Raw genomic sequence first — 23,531 nt, 5'->3', positions numbered from 1 at the left:
GACCTGTGATCAACAACATTCCAATAAACCTTGAAATCCATTTGTAGGGAAAATTTGGTGTGTGGAACAAAGGTTTATCCAGCCATCTTGTAAAGAACTGTGGCTTCCTTATTCATGTCTTAATTCAAAATATTAATGATTGTTATACGGGATTGAAGCTATTGGTGTGAATGGTATCTAGGGATTGGCTGAATATGTGTATGACTCAGGACATAGGTACTTTGCTTTTTCTTTACTTTGATTTTTCTTTGGTGTTTATTCAGAAAATATTCATTCAGTACCTGCTACGTACTAGGCTGCATACTAGATATTACCTCACAACATTATTGGCTCAGTTTTAGTGATGCTGGGTGAAGGTTAATTTGCATTACAAAGTCCTGAAGTTGTAAATGACAAAGAGTTTAAGCCTGACTCTGACTTCTAGGTGCGTGTTTTTCTCATTGATCCATGCTACCTTTCGGTTTACCTTTCCATCTGAAAATTGAGCACCAAAAAGAATTTTAGTTAGCTGGATAGTCTTTTTTTTTTTTTTAAGATTTTATTTATTTATTAGAAAGAGAGTGAGCGCACACAAGTGCGAGTGCCCCGGGGAAGGGGCAGAGGGAGAGGGAGAAGCAGACTCCAAGGGGACCAGGGCGTCCCACATGGGCTCAATCCCAGGATCCTGGGATCATAACCTGAGCCAAAGGCAGATAGATGTCTTAAATGACTGAGCCACCCCTGTGCTCCTAGTTAACTGGATAGTCTTAATTAAGTTCTAATAATTAAAGTTTTATGATAGTTTATCTTACCTTTTTTCCTTTTCAAAGGAAAAAGAGTGTATGAATTATGACTTATGGTTATAATTATGAATTATGACTGTATGAATTATGATTTGTGCTAAGTCACACATTATCATCCAAAATAAATAATCTAACTTCAAAACTTAAAGTGTAGTAATTTCCTTATATAAGTTAATAGGGGTTCTTTATTTTGGAATTTTTACTAGTTGAGATAGATAGAGTTCCAAGTTAAGACAGCATGGTTACCAAAGGATGAAGCATCTTAATGTTCCCATGCTAGTCTGAGTTTCTAGTTCTTTCTCACTTTATAGGGCTTATCAACAAATCAAGAAATTTCTTTCCATTAATTTTCATTACAAAAGTTAAGTCCAGATTCCTATGAGAGCAAGAACATAAATTGAGATATAAGAACACAGCTAAGATCTAAAATCTGCCTTTTAAAGAAATGTTATGGTAGTTGGTCACAAGTCAATATTAATCTATTTACATGAGATTCAAGTTGAGGGTTTGTCAGCAAGAACTTACTAGGTGACTTTATATGCAAAGCATCATACAAGATTCAAGGAGAGTGGAAAACAAGAATGGGACACAGTACTAGCCCTTATGTTTATTTTAGCTGATGAAGAAGAATAAGTGTGTAAAGTTACTACCTCTTATTTAAAGTGACACAGAGGAAATGTTTAGGAAGCAATGAAAAATGGGATTGGAAATGTAAGTTGAAGCCAGATTGTGTGTATGTATACCATACTGTCCAGTATGGGAGACATTAGCCACCTGTCGCTATTGAGTAGTTGAAATATGATGTGGCTGAGAAACTGAATTTAAAATTTTATTTAATTTTAAATTTAAATAGCTCCATGTGGCTGGTGACCGTGTAGCTCAAAAGTGAAGAGCCAGTATTTTCCAGCAGGATGGGGAGATCCTAAAGAGCAATAAGCAATGAGGAAGGAAGAAACAAAATGGCATAAGCAAAGTAACATGAAAAATACTGTCTCTTGCCTGGCCCTTTATATAATGTAGCTTTATCATTATCCCAGGTTAATAATTTATCTTGAAATGCTACTTTTTTGCTGTAGATGTATCTTCTAAAATATACTACTAAAAAGATTTAACAGTTTGGAATCTTTAAATTTTTTTAGGGTTTTGCTATAGCAAACATTTATTTATATCCTTATATAAAAATTATCCATTTAATTTAAGACTCTCTTTCATCAGTAATTATTTCATTAGGTACTAAATTTCTCCATGTGTTATATTTAGTAAATGTGCCAGTGATCTGGCTGAAGTTGCCAGATGGGTAAGGAATGTGGTTGGTTGGACATCAATCTTAATCCTTTCCATTAAGCTTATATCCTAATTTTGGTACCTAGTCTGATTTGTATATGGTATAGATTTATAACAGATTATCCTCTCTTCAGTATATAAGGTATACCCAAAGCAGTAAAAGAGAGTATGTCTTCTCTTAAAGTAATACGTAGTTTAAAAAAATTTTTATTAATTGGTCATTTTAAGTCTTTTTAACATGTCTTTAAAATGTAATAGAAAGGCTTTCTGAAATGTCTTTGAAAAACAATACTAAATTCATTACAGGCTAAATCATAATAGTCATTTGTGCTAGTAATTCTTGTGTTTCTGTGAATGTGATTTTTAACCTTGGTATAGCTGAATCTACCTATTAAATCTTTAATAAAATAGAATTTTATTATATTGCTAAAACATCAGTGACATTTTCTTACTTAGTAGTCTGGTATAGCCTTTATATATCTAATAAATACTTACCAGTATGGTTAGATTTTTGTCTGCTATTAATAAATCTTTAAGACAAAAGTAAATTATGTTGTTTATATAGTGATTTGACTGCCTTAACCTAGTTTTTGTTTTTTATATTAATCATGATCGGCTTTATCTTAATTTGCTTCCTACACTAAATTCAAACATAAACAATAATATGTGAATACACTAATTTGACAGACCTTAGTGATTCACATTCCTGAGTGAAAAATGTGAATTTCAGTTAAGTGATTCCACAAACTAACAAAAAAATGGAGGGTGAATTTTATATTATATGAATTATATCTCAGTAAAGCTGTTGAAAAATCAGCCAGCAAAAGGAAAAAAAAAAACAAACTTGTTAGAGATAATTCTGAAAGGGAGAAGGTTACTTCCTGGTATTTTTAATGGACACAATAAAATTTGAAGAAATGTCCCATTATGGGGAAAGATTAAGGTTGATTTTTTTTCCTGGTTTGAAGTTTCTTCATCATTTTAACTTATATGAGGAGGCACTCATTCAAGTAGAACTGAATTAAAACTTGTCATCAAGTGGTCTATTTTAACCAGAATCATTTACCCTCACCCATCAGATACCTGCTTTGTCTGAACTATTCTTTATTTTGAGTCTGAGCAAGCAGCTGTTAGGAGGGCATTTAAAATGAGGTTCAAGGTAGAAATAAGGCTTGGTAACTCTCCTCTGCCCAAAGTACAAGTGTCAGAATTTTAACTAGGTTTTTCTTTTGTTTGAAACAGTGATGACTCGTGGCACTGCCTCCAGCCCATCCTATAGATTCATATTGAATGATGGGACAATGCTTAGCGCCCACACCAAGTGTAAACTTTGCTACCCTCAAAGTCCAGACATGCAACCTTTCATCATGGGAATTCATATCATCGACAGGTACTACTTATTTGGAGAGCTTCATATGAAATAAGTCAGTTCACATATCTCTTCTTAGAGAAAATTTTTTAATACTCTTGATGGCTAGAAAGCAAAAATTCTAAATTAGGCATTAAGCTAGTGTGATGAGTATATAATCACTATATCCATACTGGGTTTTATAGTATTTTTGCCTAACAATAGCCTTATTGTTTAAAAAAGAAGAAGAAGAAAGAAGAAGAAAGAAAAAGGAACACAGGAAAGGTTAGGCTGAAAATATGTGTTTCAGGGGTAAAAACCAAAAAGGTGGCTAAAAATAGCCAGCTGCCCATATGTGAACTTTGCTCTTATAAAATATTTCAGTTTGTTAATATTGTTATTTTTATTTTTAAAAGTGCTGTATTCTCATTAGGGCAAACTCGATGGCTCCTGAGTTCAAGTTGACAGTTTCTCAAACTACAAGTCATTAAACTATCAACTTGAGATTTTTGAATGTCATTGCCTCTAATTTGTTCTCCTCTCTAAATACATTTTACATTGGTATATATGGTAAATTCATGGAACCATTCTTTTATCTTATGAATTATTCAAAACCCTACATTTGCAACTATTTAAAATGTAGCATTAAACAAAAACAAAGACATTTCCCCTCACTTCATCTTTTCCTCATCTGATATATTTGCTTATTGGAACATGGTAATACCAGTCACAAATCTGTTGTCATAATTATGGATTTGAGTAAAGAGCTCGATGAAAATCTGAATTCAGTATTCTGTTTTTTTTCTAATTTTAGTTTAATTTATGCTTGTGAGTGGAATTAGCACAGTTCTTTTTTTCATATTGTGATTTCTCTTTCAAAACATCTGCTATGTCTGCATATCACCCTTTTTAATTTTTACATCAGTGACACAGTATTTTCCTTACCCAGTCTTCCTCTTTGGAGTTGAAATACTTAAAAGCTGTAACAAGGGAGTCATGAATAAAAGACTTTGTAAACAGAGGTGTGGGAAGTTTCTCTTTCAACCAAAAAAATTATTGTAATGTTAAGTATTTGTACTAAATTTTGAAAAGTTTAAAAGTACATATATTGGATTTTTTTCCAAGGCCAAGAAGGATTTCTTTCCCATATAACTGAAACCATTATCAAATTTATGGGACCATGAGCACTGTTTCCTATTAAGCAGTGCTAATATTTCACAGTAGCACTAACAGTCCATTGTTTTTCCTTAATTTAAAGTCATACAGAAGCTCTTTACTTGATGGCTTGCAATATTAATGAGGTTAATGGTCTTGGCTTATAATATGCATCATAAAAATATTTTAATGGAAACCAGTGAAGATGTTTGAATAATAATGTCTTTTTCCCCCCCCCTAGGGAACACAGTGGTCTTTCTCCTCAAGATGACACTAATTCTGGAATATCAATTCCCCGAGTAAACCCCTCCGTCAATTCTAGTATCTCGCCAGCTCATGGTGTGGCCCGTTCGTCCACATTGCCACCATCCAGCAACAACATGGTGTCCCCCAGAGTAAACCGCCAACAGAGCTCAGACCTCCATAGCAGCAGTCATAGTAATTCTAGCAACAGCCAAGGGAGTTTTGGATGCTCACCTGGAAATCAGATTGTAGCCAGTGTTGCCTTAAACCAGGGACAGGCCAGTTCCCAGAGCACTAACCCCTCTTTAAACCTCAATAATTCTCCTATGGAAGGTACAGGAATATCTCTCACACAGTTCATGTCTCCGAGGAGACAAGTTAGTTCTGGATTGGCACCAAGGCCCAGGATGCCAAACAATTCGTTCCCTCCTAATATTCCAACATTAAGCTCCCCCGTTGGCATGACAGGTACTGCCTGTAATAATAGTAACCGATCTTATTCAAACATACCAGTAACATCTTTACAGAGCATGAATGAAGGACCCAATAACTCCGTTGGCTTCTCTGCCAGTTCTCCAGTCCTCAGGCAGATGAGCTCACAGAATTCACCTAGCAGATTAAATATACAACCAGCAAAAGCTGAGTCCAAAGATAACAAAGAGATTGCATCCATTTTGAATGAAATGATTCAGTCTGACAACAGCTCCAGTGATGGCAAACCTCTGGATTCGGGGCTTCTGCATAACAATGACAGACTCTCAGATGGAGACAATAAATACTCCCAAACCAGTCACAAACTGGTGCAGCTTTTGACAACGACTGCAGAGCAGCAGTTACGCCACGCTGATATAGACACAAGTTGCAAAGAGGTCCTGTCCTGCTCGGGCTCTTCCAGCTCTGCCTCTGCTAACTCTTCAAGCGGTTCGTGCCCCTCCTCTCATAGCTCGCTGACAGAGCGGCACAAGATTTTGCACCGGCTTCTCCAGGAGGGTAGCCCCTCGGACATCACCACTCTGTCTGTTGAGCCTGATAAAAAGGACAGTGCATCAACTTCTGTGTCAGTGAGTGGACAGGTACAAGGGAGCTCGAGTGTAAAACTAGAACTGGATGCTTCGAAGAAAAAAGAATCAAAAGACCATCAGCTCCTACGATATCTTTTAGATAAAGACGAGAAAGATTTACGATCAACTCCGAACCTGAGCCTGGATGATGTCAAGGTGAAAGTGGAAAAGAAAGAACAGATGGATCCTTGTAACACAAACCCAACCCCAATGACCAAACCCGCTCCTGAGGAAATTAAACTGGAGTCCCAGAGCCAGGTAGGTAATCCCTCGCTGCATGATGAACATTCACAGTTATTTGTTCCTTTTCATGTATTTTACACCAACCATAAACCAGGTTTGGATTCAGGCTATGTTTTGTCCTACCCTTCGGGCATGTGTTAAAAGGTTAGTATCATGGTTGAAACATCATGGGATGCCCTCAGACAAAGTGATTGAGAAATCACAGGGCGCCCTCTTTGCAACTTTGGAGGGCTGCAGTTTCAACGTGGCATTCTAAGCAAGTGGAGATTTGCTTCTTTCTATAAAATCAGTTCACGACTTTGGAGATTTTTAAACATACCTCTCCTGCCCCCCTCCTCCCGACCCCACCTGTTGATCCAGCTCTCTGGAAATAGGACCCAGAAATTTGTATTTTTATGAAGCTCCCCAGGGAACTCTGATGGGCAGCTAAGTTGGGGAACCTCTAATGTAAGTGAAATGGGAGAGAAGTGTGAGGAGGTGGGCAGGACAGCCTAGTCTGGCTTTCTTTGCTATTTAGTTTCCCTTGAAGCAGTTTTCTAAGGCTGTTTCTCTTCGCATCTGATTCTAATTACCTTTAACCTTTATCAGAATAGGGACTTTGAGATTCTGGGACTTTGAGTATTCTGAAACAGAAGTAAACATAAATAAACCTTTGCATAACTTGTTACAGATTAGGAACCTCTGTGTTCAGGCTGAAGTGGGGGTGGGGTGAAATTAACAGGCATCTTCACTTATTGAATAATTGCTCTTGACCCTGGAGGAATTTAAGAAAAACAGAAAATATAGCCTCTCCCCGCTAGGAGCTTATAAATTATTTGGAAAGAATGTAGACAAGTATGAAATAGCTGAAAATGTATGTACAAAGCTACTTGTCAATGAGACTTTCCATTGTGAAACAGGATTCACACTTAGTGTGCATAGGTCCTTCATTTCTTGAGCCAGCTTTATGTTCTGCCCTCCGGCATACTGCATTCCACGGCACGTGGAAGTCCTTGCCATTCCTGGGATAAGCCATGTCTCTCCTAAGCATCTTCTGCCTTGCTCTCCTTTCTGTGTCTGCTGAACGTCTCGTTCTTCACAAACCAGTTCAGACATCATCTCTCTAAAGCCTTCCCCACTAGTCCTCATTAGACATTTCTTTCCTCTCTGCACTCATAGTGCTCCATATTGTCTCTATGTACTATTTGTAATAACACTATTTTGGTTACTTCTGTGTGTGTGTGCACTTTGAGGATAAGGCTATCTCTCAAGTTTCTTGGTACAAGTAAACTAATACTATGTTTTTAAGCTGAAAAACAGCTTTGAATAATAACTACATTAAAACTCTCACTCTTTAAAATTAACTTAAAAAGTCACAGCTATATAAAATAATGCCATGGTGTGCAATCCTGGTACATCTGTTTTAGCTTTCATGGACATACATTTCTGCTGACTTTATGCCTATGAGTGGAATTGCAGGATCGTAGGACATGTGTATGTTCACCTTTAGTTGGTTACACCGGTTTTCCTAGTGTATACAAAGAATTCCATCTAGTAATCCATGTTGTTGCTAATATTTGGTATTGTCAGTCTTTTAATTTTAGCTATGCTGTGTAGTAATACTTAATAGTTTTAATTTACATTTCCCTAATAAATGTCTTTGATCATTTGGATATCTTCTGTTTTGAGCTGCATATTCAAGTGTCTTGCCCATTTTCCCAATATGTTGTCTTTTTCTTATTGACTTGTAAGAGTTTTTTATGTATTTTGGATGAGTCCTTTATTGGTTATTTATTTACAGACTTCTTCTCTAGGCTTTGCCTTGCCTTTTCTTTCTTTCAGTGGTACTTGTGATGAAGTGAAGTTCTTTATTGTAATTGTACTGTAGTCCAATTTGTCAGTTTTTTCCTTTATGATTATTACTTTTTCGCACACATTTAACAAAAGATGTGTTCAAAGATGTTCATAGTACCTTTGTTTATATTAGCCCCAAACTGGAAACACCCCCAAATCCATCACAGTAGAATGGATAAATATACTGTGGTATGTTCATACAATGGGTTGCTATTTGAAAACAAATTAACTACTGCTACATGTGACAAGATCTGGAACTTCAGAAGGCAATGCTAAGTGAAAGGAGTCAGACATTTAAAAATATATATATATAAATATATTTTTAAAAATATAGATATACATTTCTATTTAGACAGTCTAGAAGCATAAATTTTAGTTGAATTAAATATGAAACCCAAGCAGGTAGATGTTTTATGTTGATGAACTATCTCAAAGTAATCATTAATAGAATAATGTTGTGAAATAAAAGCCAATTTTCTCCTATGCATAACCTCAGACAGATGTAGAGATATCCTTTCTAGTCTAGAAGGTAGGTTTCTTATTTTGTTAAATCCTCAAGTAGAAAGTGACCTTCCTAGGATCTTTGAAGCTGATATACTGTTTATAAAAAAATTTCTCAAACCTTTTTCAAATTATAAAGTTATATCAGTGTAAATTTATTTTTTATCCTACCCTAAAGTAAAATTTCACAAGATTTTTAAAAATTTGACCACAAAAATCATCGACGATCAGCATAGCACAATATTCTTGACACTTCTTTCTAGTCTAATCTTTCTCCAATGCATAAATTTTATGCTAAAATATAGTAGACAGATGTTATTGTGTATTATATCCTCTGGAATAGTAATATCATAAGCATCCAAACTGTTTTCCAGTAGCTCAGGTAATTTTAGTGATCTTTAATTACTTCTTTTTTCTTCACTTTCTCATAGTCACACATAACTCATAGAGTATAAAGGAACAACTTTTTTTCTGCATTGATTCTAGTAAAGTATAGACTATATTTCCTCTAACTTTGGTTTCTGTTCTTAGTTTACAGCTGACCTTGACCAGTTTGATCAGTTACTACCTACGCTGGAGAAGGCAGCCCAGTTGCCAGGCTTATGCGAGCCGGAGAGGATGGATGGTGCAGTCACCAATGTAACCATCAAATCGGAGACCCTGCCAACTTCACTTCAGTCTACCACTGCCAGACCCACTTCCAGGCTGAATAGTATGTGTTGGAAGAAAACCTCATTTTAAATGTCTAATGATAATGTGCATTAGTGCTTTGTTTCTCAGCGTTACTTCACAGATCATTTATTTGTTGAGAGTGAACTATTTTTGCATTAATGCCACCATAAATAATGTACAGTTACTTTTATACAGATGAACTTCACTCATCACATATATCTTAAGTTATAGTATAACTTCTATCTTTCTTTTCTTTTTTTAAGAGTTTATTTACTTATTTATTTGACAGAGAGAGAGAGAGATCACAAATAGGCAGAGGCACGCAGAGAGAGAGGGGGAAGCAGGCTCCCTGCTGAGCAGAGAGCCCAATGAAGGGCTTGATCCCAGGACCCTGAGATCATGACCTGAGCCAAAGGCAAAGGCTTAACCCACTGAGCCACCCAGGCGCCCCAACTTCTATCTTTCTGTAATCAATGTTGAATTAAATAGTTGATGTTAAGAGCAGTTTTGTGTGTTTTTACCCAAAACATTCCATGCAGGACTTTCAGAAATATAATATTAGTCATATTATATTACCCAAAGTGTCTCCCTTGAATGCTAGTCCTATGAATTGGAAAAAAGGGATTTTGTGCTAAAATCCTGTGGACAAATGCTGCATGGCACATATACCATTCTCCTATTAAAATTCCATGGTGCACATTAAAGGTTTTAAAAAGTCCTATGTTAAAGGTACCCGTTTTGATTTCTGTAATCCAGCATTTACCATACTTTCTTCATTATGGAATTCCTTTTCTCGAGTCATGTTACCCCATGGAGCACCATTTAGGAGGACTGTGTTGAGATGGATCACTGCTGCTCTAGCCTGAAGAGACACTTTGATAGTGTAATACTTCATGAAGACTGGGCTGTCAGGTTTTTTTCATCTGCCAAATTTTTGAGTTGAAAATAATAGTGGTAATTCCAATGTGTAACCTTGAAGCCAAAGGAAACTAAGCAGCTCACTTTCAAAATTTGCTCGTGTTCCCAATCTAAGTCTTGTCCCACTTCTGACAAGATCAGATGTGAGACTCATTTATTTCAGTCTTACTGCAGCTTTTAGCTGTCATGACACAATTCCTGCAAGTTTGCCAAGATTTCCAGGAAGCTGGAAAAAAAAGGTCTTGAGTCATTTCTGACATTTTTGGAAGCAGTCTTTCAGCTGACCAAAGCACTAGGTGTGAGCAGGAGCCCAAGTTCAAGTCTTACATTCTCTGTTTATTAACAGTGTTACTTTGGGCACATGAATTTCTTGAGCTTTATTCTCTTTATCTTCAAAAGGAGAATGAGATGAAATTACTCCAGAAGTCTCTCCTAATTGGAACTAGAGGCTCCAGATTCTGGGATAGCAGACAGAGTTGGGGAAACAAGAAGGTGCAGGGCTAACAGGCAATAAAATAGAATCTGAATATCGAATGGTTTGATCCTGGATCCCCATCCAATATGGGAGCCTGGGGGATTTATCTCAGGAGAACTGAATGGCCAGAATGAAGACGTCTGGATATGAGTGTGTACAGGAAGCTCCCTAAAGTGCAAAGGTCACCCTGCCATCTAATCATCTAACAGAAGGCTCCCAGAAGACACAAGCCTCACACTCAGCTCTCACACTGAACACAGAGATCACCAGGACTTTGAGGGAAGTCTGCAACTTCAAAGAGTAAAAGAAACAAAAAGAGGATGCAATAAAGCTATGTAACAAGTGCCTGGGTGGCTCAGTTGGTCAAGCGATGGCCTTCAGCTCGGGTCATGATCCTGGAGTCCCGGGATCGGGTCCCCGCATCAGGCTCCCTGCTTGGCAGAGAGTCTGCTTCTGCCTCTGACCCTTCCTCTTCTCATGCTCTCTCTCTTATACTCTCAAATAAATAAATAAAATCTTTAGGGAAAAAGTTACACCTATTAAAAATAATAATAAAAAACAAACAAAAAACTAAAATTTTTGAAAAGATATTTTGTCCATATGGGAAGAAAAAAGGGGGCAAAGAATAAGAAAAAAAATTTTTAAATCTTTGGAAATTAGATATTCAGCATTTTAAAATTTTAAGAGAAATGGTAGAAGAAAAAACTGAGGAAAACTTTCAGGAAGAACAAAAAGACCAAAAAAAAAAAAAAAAAAAGAAGAAGAAGAAGAAGAAGAAAAGAAAAAGAAATAGAAAGTTGGGAAGAAGAATGTTAAGATTGACCTAGGAGGGCCAATAATGATTGATAAGAATCAATCAAACAAGCAGTGAGAAGAGGGAAAAAAAGGGCAGAGATGATGTTTTCAAACAAAAAAATTGAGAATGTTCTAAAACCAAAGGACATAATTCTTCAGATTGCAATGACTCAACAAGTATCCAACACATACATACAAAAAAGACCTATACCAAAACTTATCATGATATAATTATGGAACACACCAGAGAGAAAGATTCTAAAAGCTTTCAGAGAAAAGATGTGAATTGCATGCAATGAGTCATAATTACCCAAACTTGGAAGCTCTCAAGCCATGAAAAGACAGGGAGAAACTTTAAGTGCGTATTGCTGAGTGAAAGAAGCCAATCTGAAAAGCCTATGTACTGTATGATTCCAACTATAAAGCATTCTGGAAAAGGCAAAACTATGGGGACAATAAAAAGATCAGTGATTGACAGGGATTTGTTGCTCGTGGTTACCAGGGGGAGGGATGAATGGGTAGAGAATGGGGGATTTTTAGAGCAATAAAATTGTTCTGTATGATACTGTAATGATGGGTACATATTGTCATACATTTGTCAAAACCCGTAGAATGTACAACATGAAGAGTGAACCCTGTAAGCTATACGTTTTAGTTAATGAAAATGTGTCAATATTAGCTCTGGAATTCTAACAAATGTAGTACATTAGTGCAGAATGTTAATAATAGAAGAAATAGGCCAGTCTAAAAACATAGGCAAAGGATTTTAAAAGACACTTCATAAATGAAGATTGAAAATAGCCAATAAGTGCATGAAAAGATTACCAATATCATTTAATCATCAAGGAAATACGTATTAAAACTATAATGCAGTTCTACTACACATCCGTTGAAATACCTTAGATTTTCAGAATTGACAGTAGCAAACCATGATGTCAAAGGTGTGAAGCACCTTGAACTGTGGCATTGCTTTTGGATATATAGAAAATGGTAAAATTGTTCAGCAGTTTCTCATCAAATGAAACATACATTACCATGTGACCCAACAATCCATCTCATAGGTATTTAACAAACAGAGAAATGAAAGTATGTGCTCATCAAAAGGACTTGACCACAAATGTCCCTAAAGCTTTATTCATGATAGCCTCAAACTGGAAATAGTCTAAATGTCCATCAACAAAGAAATGGTACATTTATAAAATGAGATATTGCTCAGCAGTGAAAAGGAAGAAACTAGTGGTACATGGCATGAATTATTTTCAAAAACAAGCTGAGTGAGAAAAGTTTGGATCATTGTTTGACAGTGTTGGGTTGAGGTAGAGAAGATCGACAGCAAAGGAGCTTGAAGAACTTTTAGACATGACAGAAATACTCTATTTTCTTTATTGAGGTGGAAGGTTATGGGTTTATATCTTTGTCAAAATTTATTAAACTGTACACTTAAAATGGGTGCATAATATTATATATAAATTCGGGGCACCTGGGTGGCTCAGTGGGTTAATAAGCCTCTGCCTTCGGCTCAGGTCATGATCTCAGGGTCCTGGGATTGAGCCCCGCGTTGGGCTCTCTGCTCAGCAAGGAGCATGCTTCCCCCTCTCTCTCTGCCTGCCTCTCTGCCTGTTTGTGATCTCTCTCTCTCTCTGTCAAATAAATAAATAAAAATCTTTTTTAAAAAAATGAAAAAAATTATATATAAATTAGACCTCAGTCAAATTTATTTTAGAAATATCTGAGGTTAGAGTAATTTCTAACCTATGATTATACATAATTATATATATAGTTGTATATATATAATTAGCCATCCAAATTTCCAGTAGTTGTGAAGATGGACAAAAACCATTTTCAGATCTAAAATGGTTCAAATATTTGTATGGTATAGTCACCTTTTCTAGTGAAGGCCCTTAGGGAATGTACTTAACAAAAGAGGGAGAAAACCAAAAAAGAGAAAGATACAAGGTCCAGGGGAAACAGAGGATCTGAAAGGAAGTCCAGGAATGATAGCTGATCAATAATATTGGGGAACAACCAATACGGATTGGAATCTGAATCTTCTGGAAAGAAGGTTCTAGGGGAGAAATGAGATATATCTCTTTGAGTTTATTGAAAAGATTACTGATAGGCTTATGTCAACAATGTTGTAGCATCTGAAAGATTCCCCTAGAAAATCAAGCAGATGAAAAAAAGTAAGACAACTGTTAACTCCAGATAAAGAAAGCATAGTACAAGAGAGGAGGTTTGAACATAGTGCACAATGTAATTTTGCAATGAGTAATATTTGCGCAATCATAAGAATCTAAGTATTAACTTTTTATGTTATAAAAAAAACTGTGATATCTGTTAGGGAATTGGAAACATAGGAGGTGGTAGGTGTGGGAGAATTAAGACCTCATCTATCACAATGGGAAGTCAGTAATCTCAAATTGAGACATCAAGGAATAGCAGCATATGTGTATTTAGAAATAAATAGGTAAATACCAAAGAAAACAGCTATACAAGTTGAGAATGGCTGCCTCTGTTAAAATGGAAGTAACCAAAAGATTAGAAGAGGTAAGGCTTAAATCTGCTTTTATTCCTAATGGACCTTTTGGCCTTGACTTTAAAAATTATGTACATGTATTAATTTGATAAAAAGTAAACGTAATAAAAGAAAGTGTTTTCTGGCTGCACAGGCCTGTGAAAACAGAGTGTTTTTCCTTCATAGTCTGTCCTGAGGCAAATAGCTCTTGCTTCTCTCTTGAGATTTCCTCCCCTGAATATAGCTCCATGTATAAAGGTATATAAATAGGCCAGAATCTGTTAAACCTTGTGCTATAGTGTTGGCAAAGGCCAAAAGCATAGAAGGGGAAGATCCTGAGATAAAGGAGGGCGAGGATGATAGATGCAGACAGTATGGAATTCCATATAGATGAGGGGAAAAAAATAAGATTTCAGGAGGTATAAGGCTAAGGAAGTAAGTTGGGCAGAATAAAGGGAAAGAGCATAAAGGATTAGAGAAGGAAAAAGAAATTGGGGACAAAAATACGATAACGTATCCAGTAAAGAAGAGAGTAGCCTCTAATTCCCTGGCTCCTCTAGGGTCTGCGCTCGCCATCACTACCTTTTCCTAGAACCAGAGTCCATCGCTGGGTGGCTGATTCATGTCTTAACCTTGTGCCCACCTGGGAAAATCAGACATCTTTCTTTAGTCTTCAGTCTTAAGCTGAACCATATCAAGTCCAAATGCCTGGAGTAGAACAGAGTTTAGTCACCTTCCTGTTTCACCACCTGAGCTACACCAGTTAGAACTTCTGGGTCTTTCTGCCATGGCACTCATCTTTTCTCTTGCCTTTTCTTTTCCTTTTGCCCTTTTGCACTGTATTTCGAGAGAATCTCTGGGCCACGTTTTCCAGATCAAAACTGAATCTTCAGCCATATTCATTCTGCTTTTCAGTTCCATCTGTTGAGTTCTTTTAATTGTAGCTATCGTGTTTCTAATGTCTAGAAATTATTTTTCTTCTCATAGGAATCCATTACCTTCTATGGGTATGATAAACCTTGTAATCTGTGTGGCAATAAATTTATTACACCTACTCTAGGCCTTGTCCATTTTCTGTAAGAATCCTTTTTTCCTCCAAAGTTACTTTCTTTGTTAAATTTGCTCTCTCTCTTTCCTACCATTGACTTTCCTTGTGTGTTTGGTGCATTTGCACTGTCTGTCCATATACACTGACCAAGGCCCAGAATGAACAATCTTCATAGCTAGAGCGTGTCTTTAGCTAAAGTGAGAAACCCTTCTGCTCTGGCAGCGGATGTATGTTCTGATGTATAGAAGCCCTGTTTCTATGTTGCTGTTGTAAGAGAGTGGGGCTTGGTGGTGGGGAAATCCTCATCACAGCCCAAGCACACACTCTGGGAGATTCCCTGGGCAGAACTCCCACTTCAAGTCATGCTCCTACCCCTTAATTCCCAGGGGCAGAAGCCACAGTCCTCTGCTCTTGGGGCGGGGCTTGCTGCAGCTGTCCCTGTACCCGCTCCAGTGACCACTGAGCTTCGAGTTCTGGGCTTCTTTTGGGAAAACTCCCCTTCTTGGAGAATCTTCTTTTTGTCTTATGGATTTTTTAGTTTTGTTGAAGTTTTACCATTGGTTTGTTCCCTCCGTTTCATCTTTCAGAAACTCTTCATCGTTTGAGTCAGCTACCATAATACTTCTTTTGCCTTTCCTTCAGATGGAGATTTATTTTTTTATTTCTGTTGTTCTTTCAGAGGTTATTTGGAGGTAAAATAAAATAGAAGGGGTAAATCTGCCACATTGAGCCAGAAAATTCCCTTAGGTCTATTTACATATGAGAAAATGAAGGACCAGAGAATGAAAAGAAAAAAAAAATACACACAGACAAAAATTTGCCTGAAGTTTTCCACTTAGTACGTGCAGAATCAGGATTTAAATCTCAGTCTGCCTAGTTTCAAAACATCCTGTTGATACGCATACCACACACCCATGTAGTGTGACCACGTGATTTAAATAATTTTTTTTTAGAAATGTACCACCAGAGCCCATCAAGAGACAATAGGAGGCTGTTGTTGATCAAAATATGTATAGTGTACCTTCAAAACCTCTGCTGTCTTTTTGACAGTCTTCAAATCCTTATCCTCTGAGGGCGGATTTGACTTCTGATACTTTTCTACGGTTATTTGGAGTCAAATTTGTTGATCCAAAAAGAATAATGCTTCTTTTTTTAAATCCAGACCTAAATTAGATCTTAACTGTGAGGAGATATATTTTCTTGAGGGGCCTGTATACTGTCCTAGATAGATCTAGAATTCCAAAAATATTTGAACTTTGAGAATATCACTGGAGTAAGTGAATGATCTTGTGAGGGGGATGATTTTATGTTTGGTGAACATACACACCCTGAGCTGATTATTTTTAAAATCTCATTTATTTGTAGGCCATTAAAATAGTTGCATAGGGACGCCTGGGTGGCTCAGTTGGTTAAGCAGCTGCCTTCGGCTCAGGTCATGATCCCAGCGTCCTGGGATCGAGTCCCGCATCGGGCTCCTTGCTCAGCAGGGAGCCTGCTTCTCCCTCTGCCTCTGCCTGCCACTCTGCCTGCCTGTGCTCGTTCGCTCTCTCTCCCTCTCTCTCTCTCTGACAAATAAATAAATAAAAAATCTTTAAAATAGTTGCATAACTCTAAAAATAATGAGGTTCACGTAAAGCATTTTCAGTACTTAAAAAATCCATTTTAATTTCTCTTTTTTTAGTGTGTTGTGCCTCTTGGTAGGTATCTTTTGCTACTATAGAGCTGTAATGATTACCTATATGTATTATCACATATGAGAATGTATCTGAAATAAAAGTTCTAAGTAGAATTGCTTGGTCAAAGGATAGATGGATTTTGCCAAATGGCCTTCTTAGATATTGTGCCACTTTACACTCGAATGGATAATGTTCTTCTTCTACACATCCTTTCTAAGACATTGAATTATATTCTTTCTTATCTTTGCCAACCTGATGGTTTGGTTTTTTTAAGTTTTAATCTGTGAGGTTTTTTTTTTTTTTTAATTAGGTAGATCATTTTTCAGTGATTGCATGTGACCTGTTCATATTCTCTAACCATTTATCAATTGGGTTTTTCCTTTTTTGTCTTGTGATTTATAGGAGGTTTTTTTTTCATTCAATAAGTTCATTCTTTGTCTACATCATGTTTAGAAAAATAAAACACTCTTACTGCTGTGCATTGCATTTGCATTTGCATTTGCATTTGCATTTGCATACAGCCAAATGTAACACAAAACTGAGCCAGAAACCTCTTAACCAACACCTGAAGAAAGTAGCTGAACATCAGAATCACTAGGTAGTGAATTGTCTGTTAGTGGAGTAGAATGTGCAAAAGCCACTCTCATGGTTAGACAGTGCTTTCTACTGTGTGTAGAAATGGTTGAATTTTTTAGTAATGTAACTTTGTTTTGGCTAATGGAGATATAAAGTTTTCCTTTTAGCCAGATTTATTTATTTATTTATTTATTTATTTATTTTAAAGATTTTATTTATTTATTTGACAGAGAGAGATCACAAGTAGAGAGAAAGGGGGAAGCAGGCTCCCTGCCGAGCAGAGAGCCCGATGCAGGACTCGATCCCAGGACCCTGAGATCATGACCTGAGCCGAAGGCAGCGGCTTAATCCACTGAGCCACCCAGGCGCCCTAGCCAGATTTTTTAAAAGACTATTTATTTGAGAGAGAGAGAGAGAGCGTGCACGTGCACAGTGGAGGGGCAGAGGAGAGGGAGAGAGAATCTCAAGCAGACTCCGTGCTGAATGCAGAGCCCGACAGGGGGCTCCATCTCACGACCCTGAGATCATGACCGGAGCCGAAATCAAGATGCCAGCTGTGCCACCCAGGAGCCCCTAAGCAGATTTTAAATGGAGAAAATACGACATTGAGCCCTTTGCAAAGATGATAAGAAACATTAATAGCTTGATTAGGGATCCCTAAGGGCTTGTTTTCTACTCACTTCAGCTTCCCCTCTCCAACACAGGGACTGGGAGAGACATCAGTGCTTCCCTTTACAAATTATCATGCCTGTCTTGTGTTACCTATATACATACTTACATTTGAGATAGGACACAAACATGGCCAAATATAGTAGGTTTATTCCCCAGACTAAGAGAAGATAATGTGTATTTCTTAAAACATTCCAATAAATCCTTGCATTTTTTGTAGAAATAAATTTCTAAAAGAAATCCTAAAAGGTTGGCCTGACTTTTAGAATAAAAACTAACTTCTTTGGGGGCACCTGGGTGGCTCAGTCATTAAGTGTGCATCTTGGGCTTGGGTCAGAGCCCCACATCGGGCTCCCTACTCGACAGGAAGCCTGCTTCTCCCTCTCCCACCCCTCTGCTTATGTTTCCTCTCCCGCTATGTCTCTCTCTGTCAAATAAATAAATAAAATCTTTTTAAAAAATAGAATAAAAACTAACTTCTTTTAAGTATAAGGCCTATGCAAACAAAAGTTTTACTTGAATCAAAGTTTGATTTGTTTATGTTTTTTTCCTAGTTGTCAAATTTATATGAATCTTATATGAATCTTATTTCATTTTGAGAAATTTTGTCCAACTTATTTTCTTAATATTTTCCCCTAGTAAAATGAGATACTGTATCCTGTTACAGAGTCAAATAAGCTATCATATAGTCAGTATTAATGGTAGACAGCCTTATAAATTTGCTTTAACTCTTAAATAGAATTAATTTTGACTAGGTTAGATTTCTGAAATAGAATGGGACTAAAGAATTAATGCTTGGAGTAGAGCAATGGGACAGCTTTAGATAATCTTCTTTGACCAACTTCCTGTTTTAAATAATGATAGAAATTAAGTGATTACTTTCCCAACATCATTTGTGGTTAGTGTTGTTTGGTGGGTTTTGTTTGCTCTGTTTTGGGAATCCTACAGAGTTTGATTTTTCTATCATTTGTCACGACAGAGAAGACAAGTTTAACTGAAAGCTCTAATTATTTGGATTTAGAAATGAATGTGTTTACTTAGAATCCTATACTTCACTCATACTAAATGTTGAGGATATTTCACATAAAAGTGAGCCTAACATGTTTTCAGTAGTTAATAATGATCAATATCTACCATTAAACACGTTTTTCTCAGGCATTCCTCAATCTACTTATTCTCCATTCATTAGAGAGGAAACATAACTCCAAGGTGGCGCACCTGGGTGGCTGAGTCAGTTAAATGTCCTACTCTTGGTTTCAGCTCAGGTCATGATCTCAGAGTCGTGAGATCAAGCCCATGTCAGGTTCTGTGGTGGGTACAGAACCTGCTTAAGATTCTCTCTCTTTCCCTTTCCTTCTCTGCCCTCTGTGCTCACTTGCGCGCGCGCTCTCTCTTAATTAAAAAAAAAAAAAGAATAAATAAAACAAAATTCCAAGGCATTTTTAGTTGTTCTTTAAAAAATTACATTAGTTTGTGAGGACTGCCATTATAAATACCACAGACCAGGTGGCTTAAACAACAGAAATTCATTTTCTCATAGTTCTGGAAGCTAGAAGTCCAAGGTGAAGGGGGTTGGCAGGTTTGGTTTCTTCCGAAGCTTCTCACGGTCTTGTGGATGGCCACCTCCTTGCTGTGGCCTCATGGTCATCCCTTTGTCTGTGTTGTCTGTGTCCTAATCCCCTGTTCTTATAAGAACACCAGTCCTGTTGAATCAGAGCGCACCTTAATGGCCCTATTTTAACTTAATCACATCTCTGAACACCCTGTCTCCAAATACAGTCCCATTCTGAGCTACTCAGAGTTAGAGTTTCAACATACGAATTTTGGGGGAATACATTTCAGCCCATAACAATAATTAATATATATCTATTTTCAGAAATTACAGATAACAATTATAAGCATTAAAAAAAGGTCAAAGTCAAAAAAAAGAAAAGTCATCCTTAATCTTACAATCAAAAAGATAAACATACCCTTTCATAACTTTTTCCTACTAATACACACAAAATAATTTATAAAACTAGAATCATTCTAAACATAATATCTTGGCTTATGGGTTTTTTTTTTCTTTTTCATTTAATGGCACGTTATAAATATCTATACCATGGTTCCTTAATCGGTCCCTACATTTCTGGAATTTAGGTTATTCACAATTTTTTCTAGTCTAAAGAGTATAGAAATAATCAGGTTTCCCCAAAAAATGCCTAAACAAAAACCTTGTAGAATGCATATACTATTTTCTTTTGTTATAAAACATAACTAAATCTGTCTCTTCGTCTGTCATCATCATAAGCATGAGTTGTTACACTGTTATATAGCCGGGTTCTCAGTTAACAGTTGCAAAGCTTTGTCCATTTTCAGAATGGCCCCAGACTGCTGTGCCCTTTAGTTTCTGTTCCTGTCTGTTACAGAACAAAGAATTTTATCTTGCATTTGCTGCTCTCGTGTCATGATAACATCTCTGTCCCTACCTGTAGCAGATCCTAATGTCCTACAGACTGAAAAAGCAGTAGCCAAAATTGTTATAATTATCTTTAAAAAGAAATAATTTCGGGAGGTGCCTGGCTGGCTCCGTTGGTGGAACATGCACTGCTTGATCTCAGGGTTATGAGTTCAAACCCCACATTGGGTATAGAGATTACTTAAAAATAAGATCTAAAACATAAAAATTAAAAAAAAAATTCTCACAAAGTTCCGAGTGAGTCTCCCTATGGTAACATCAACTTATGTGCGAACTTTTTTTACATCAGATTTTCTTTGGTTCAGAGAACTTTTTCTTGCTTTCTCACTGGTTATTATGTGGCCACATTCTAGACAGTTTAAGTTTCTGAAAAAGGGGCCAGTGTACCACTGAAATAATATTTTATAGGGGAAATCTCATTCTTCCATACAATATATTGTTTCTGAAAAATACTGTTTACATATTTTTGTGATACTGACTTCTTACCTTTTCTTCTGTAATCAGGGTTACCGGAGCTGGAATTGGAAGCAATTGATAACCAATTTGGACAGCCAGGAACAGGTGACCAGATTCCATGGGCAAATAATACAGTGACTCCTGTAAATCAGAATAAGCCAGAAGAGTGAGTAATACATTTCCTACCTTATAAAATATCAGATACCAACTTCTACAACAAAGAACTATTTCGCAGACTGGATTCCAGTCTACATTTTATTTTGTGAGACAGTAGTAGAAGTAAATGTTTAACGAAAGAAATGGGGATAGATGGGCACCTGGATGGCTCAGTTGGTTAAGCAACTGCCTTCAGCTCAGGTCATGGTCCTGGAGTCCTGGGATCGAGTCCCGCATCGAGCTCCCAGCTCCACAGGGAGTCTGCTTCTCCTTCTGACCCTCTCCCCTCTCATGCTCTCTCTCACTCTCTGTCTCTCAAATAAATAAATAAAATCTTTTTTTAAAAAAGGGAGGGTATAGAGGAAGACCCCACGTTAAACAGATTTATTTACTGTGTGACTGCAAGGTTAGTATGTATTGTAATTACCGAAAGATTGATATAGTATGCAGCAGTTGTTTTCTTTTCATCTCTTGCTTTGCTTTGATTGATTACTATAAAATTTCTGAGATCTGTGGATGAATTGAGCTCAGTGTAACAATTATTATAAAAGCTCTTGAGCTTTTAGTTGTATAATTATTTTGTCCAGTGTTTCTCTTTGGAGCAAGATGATATAAGAAGGGAAAGTACTTTTTACATCTACTGTGTCCCATCTTGATTAGAATTTAATTTCTTAATTGACATGAGTAGCTCCATTCCAAAACATTAGAGTACATCTCATGCATAGCAACCAACGGATGACTAGACAGTGTTGAGTGTGGTTTAGAGCTTTAACTATGAACTGTATTCCCATTTACCTTCCCCAGAGAGGATTCCTCATAATTATGTTTGTATTATTAGTATTATTTTCCATATATTTCTGAGTTTTTTGCATCTGTTGGTATCAGGTTGATTAGACTGTGTATTTCCTTTGTGTAATCAACAGGTTTTTTTGTTGCTTAACACTGAGATTGTTTCATTTTCCTAGTTTGATTTCTTTTGCAAATGGTAATCATGTTATTTTATGATTAAATCAATACAATTTGATCGTCTTTGAAACTTACTTAAGTATAAATAGAATAAATCTTGCTGTAGGCAAGATGATTTTTTTCCCTGAGATTTTGATTGATTTTTATTTTTGACTTTCATGAAGAATTCTTTTCCCTTTCTTAACTATGTTTAGTTAATTTTTCAAGCTATTTCTATAAGCTAAGAGGAAGAATATGGAAGCAAATTTCAGTGACTGACAAAACAGTGAGAATATATTCAAGCTTCATACAGAACATTTATAAATTTCTACACATAAGTATAGAACATTTCATTGTGTGAGAATTGGTTGAAAAAACATCTCCACAGAATTTTCTAGAACAAGATTTGCATATTTGTGTGTATTTCATACATATATGTGTACATATCTGTTTGTGTTATTGAGATTGAATACTTATTTGCTATATCAGTCTTAAACTCTTTTATCTTTTGATTCTATTAGCCAGTGTATTAGTTCACAATTAGATGAGCTGCTCTGTCCACCAACAACAGTAGAAGGAAGAAATGATGAGAAGGCTCTTCTTGAACAGCTCGTGTCCTTCCTCAGCGGCAAAGATGAAACTGAGCTGGCTGAACTAGATAGAGCTCTGGGAATTGACAAACTCGTCCAGGTATTCATTAAAACTGGCATTATTTAAACAATACAATCCTGAGGAGCTAGAAAATTATTTTTAAGCAAGATTTTTGAATATTGGTCTCACTGTATTTAAGTAGTTTTATAACTTATTCTTGTGAAAGTTATCAAAATATAGCTAAGTAATGAGGGTTTTTAAACAAAAAAAGTCATAATAATTAGAAATAGTTAAGAATTAGAAAGTCTTAGCCTTTCACTATGGACCACAATCTTAGAGGCTGCCCCTAGAAGAGAATCCAGATTTATATAATAACTTCTTATCCTAGGACTTAATTTATCCTTCATTCATGCTAGACATCAGCCTGCACATCTCATGATACTCCACCTTTGGGCATTTTTCACATCGTGAGGTTGAAAAATCAACTTAGTGCTTCATGACCAAGATTTTTAAAGTAGTAGAATATAAGAAAAAGGGGAAGTTATATTTCATAAAACTTTCCTTTCAGTTACATACACATGTGTGCACGTGCACACACGCACACACATGCACACCAGGTCATAATTTAAATTATATTTTTTACAATGAATAATAGTTATCAATTTTAAAAGCCATAGCTATGGCATTCTTTTAGGCCAGCTATGAATTTTTTTTTTCAACTAAGAGGAAAGAAAGCATGAATTCTCTATTTGGGATAGAAGAATGCCTAACTAATCCCTCCTATAATAATACTTCTCATGGTAAGCTACTAAATGTAATGTTTGTTGACTCTTAGGCTTTGCAGAGTGGTTCTTTTCAAACCTTTTGGCTTCATTCCATTGATTTTAGCCTGTGTTTTAATCATGTTTTTGTCTCTTTTCTGAGATTTTTAAACATCTCAGTTGATCTGTTATTCCATTTCAGAGGAACTTTCATAAGTGATTCCCTTAGATAGCAAACTCCTAGAGACCTTCATGAATTCAGCATAATATTTTATAATAAAACTTTCTAGAGATAACGTGTTCTCAGATCCAAGATTATATAGAGAAGCGTGTCATATATTGGCAGTAATTTATTTGTGAAATGTTCTGG

The 23,531-nt window shown here is 36.4% G+C and overlaps 1 protein-coding gene across 3 annotated transcripts in view; it reads left to right on the top strand.

Annotated features, from left to right (window-relative positions):
- NCOA1 (nuclear receptor coactivator 1) overlaps positions 1-23,531 on the top strand; it is a 180,579-nt gene that overhangs the window by 123,695 nt on the left and 33,353 nt on the right. For all 3 annotated transcript variants that reach the window (XM_080812671.1, XM_080812670.1, XM_080812672.1), the window contains exons 10-14: positions 3,309-3,456; positions 4,811-6,131; positions 8,982-9,162; positions 20,757-20,874; positions 22,331-22,499. In XM_080812671.1, coding sequence (XP_080668797.1) covers positions 3,309-3,456; positions 4,811-6,131; positions 8,982-9,162; positions 20,757-20,874; positions 22,331-22,499 — 1,937 coding nt within the window. The remainder of the gene's footprint in view (positions 1-3,308; positions 3,457-4,810; positions 6,132-8,981; positions 9,163-20,756; positions 20,875-22,330; positions 22,500-23,531) is intronic.

Source organism: Martes martes (genome assembly GCF_963455335.1).
Source record: "Martes martes genome assembly, chromosome: 9".
Classification (NCBI taxonomy): Eukaryota; Metazoa; Chordata; class Mammalia; order Carnivora; family Mustelidae; genus Martes; species Martes martes.
This window is presented reverse-complemented; position numbering and strand designations above follow the sequence as displayed.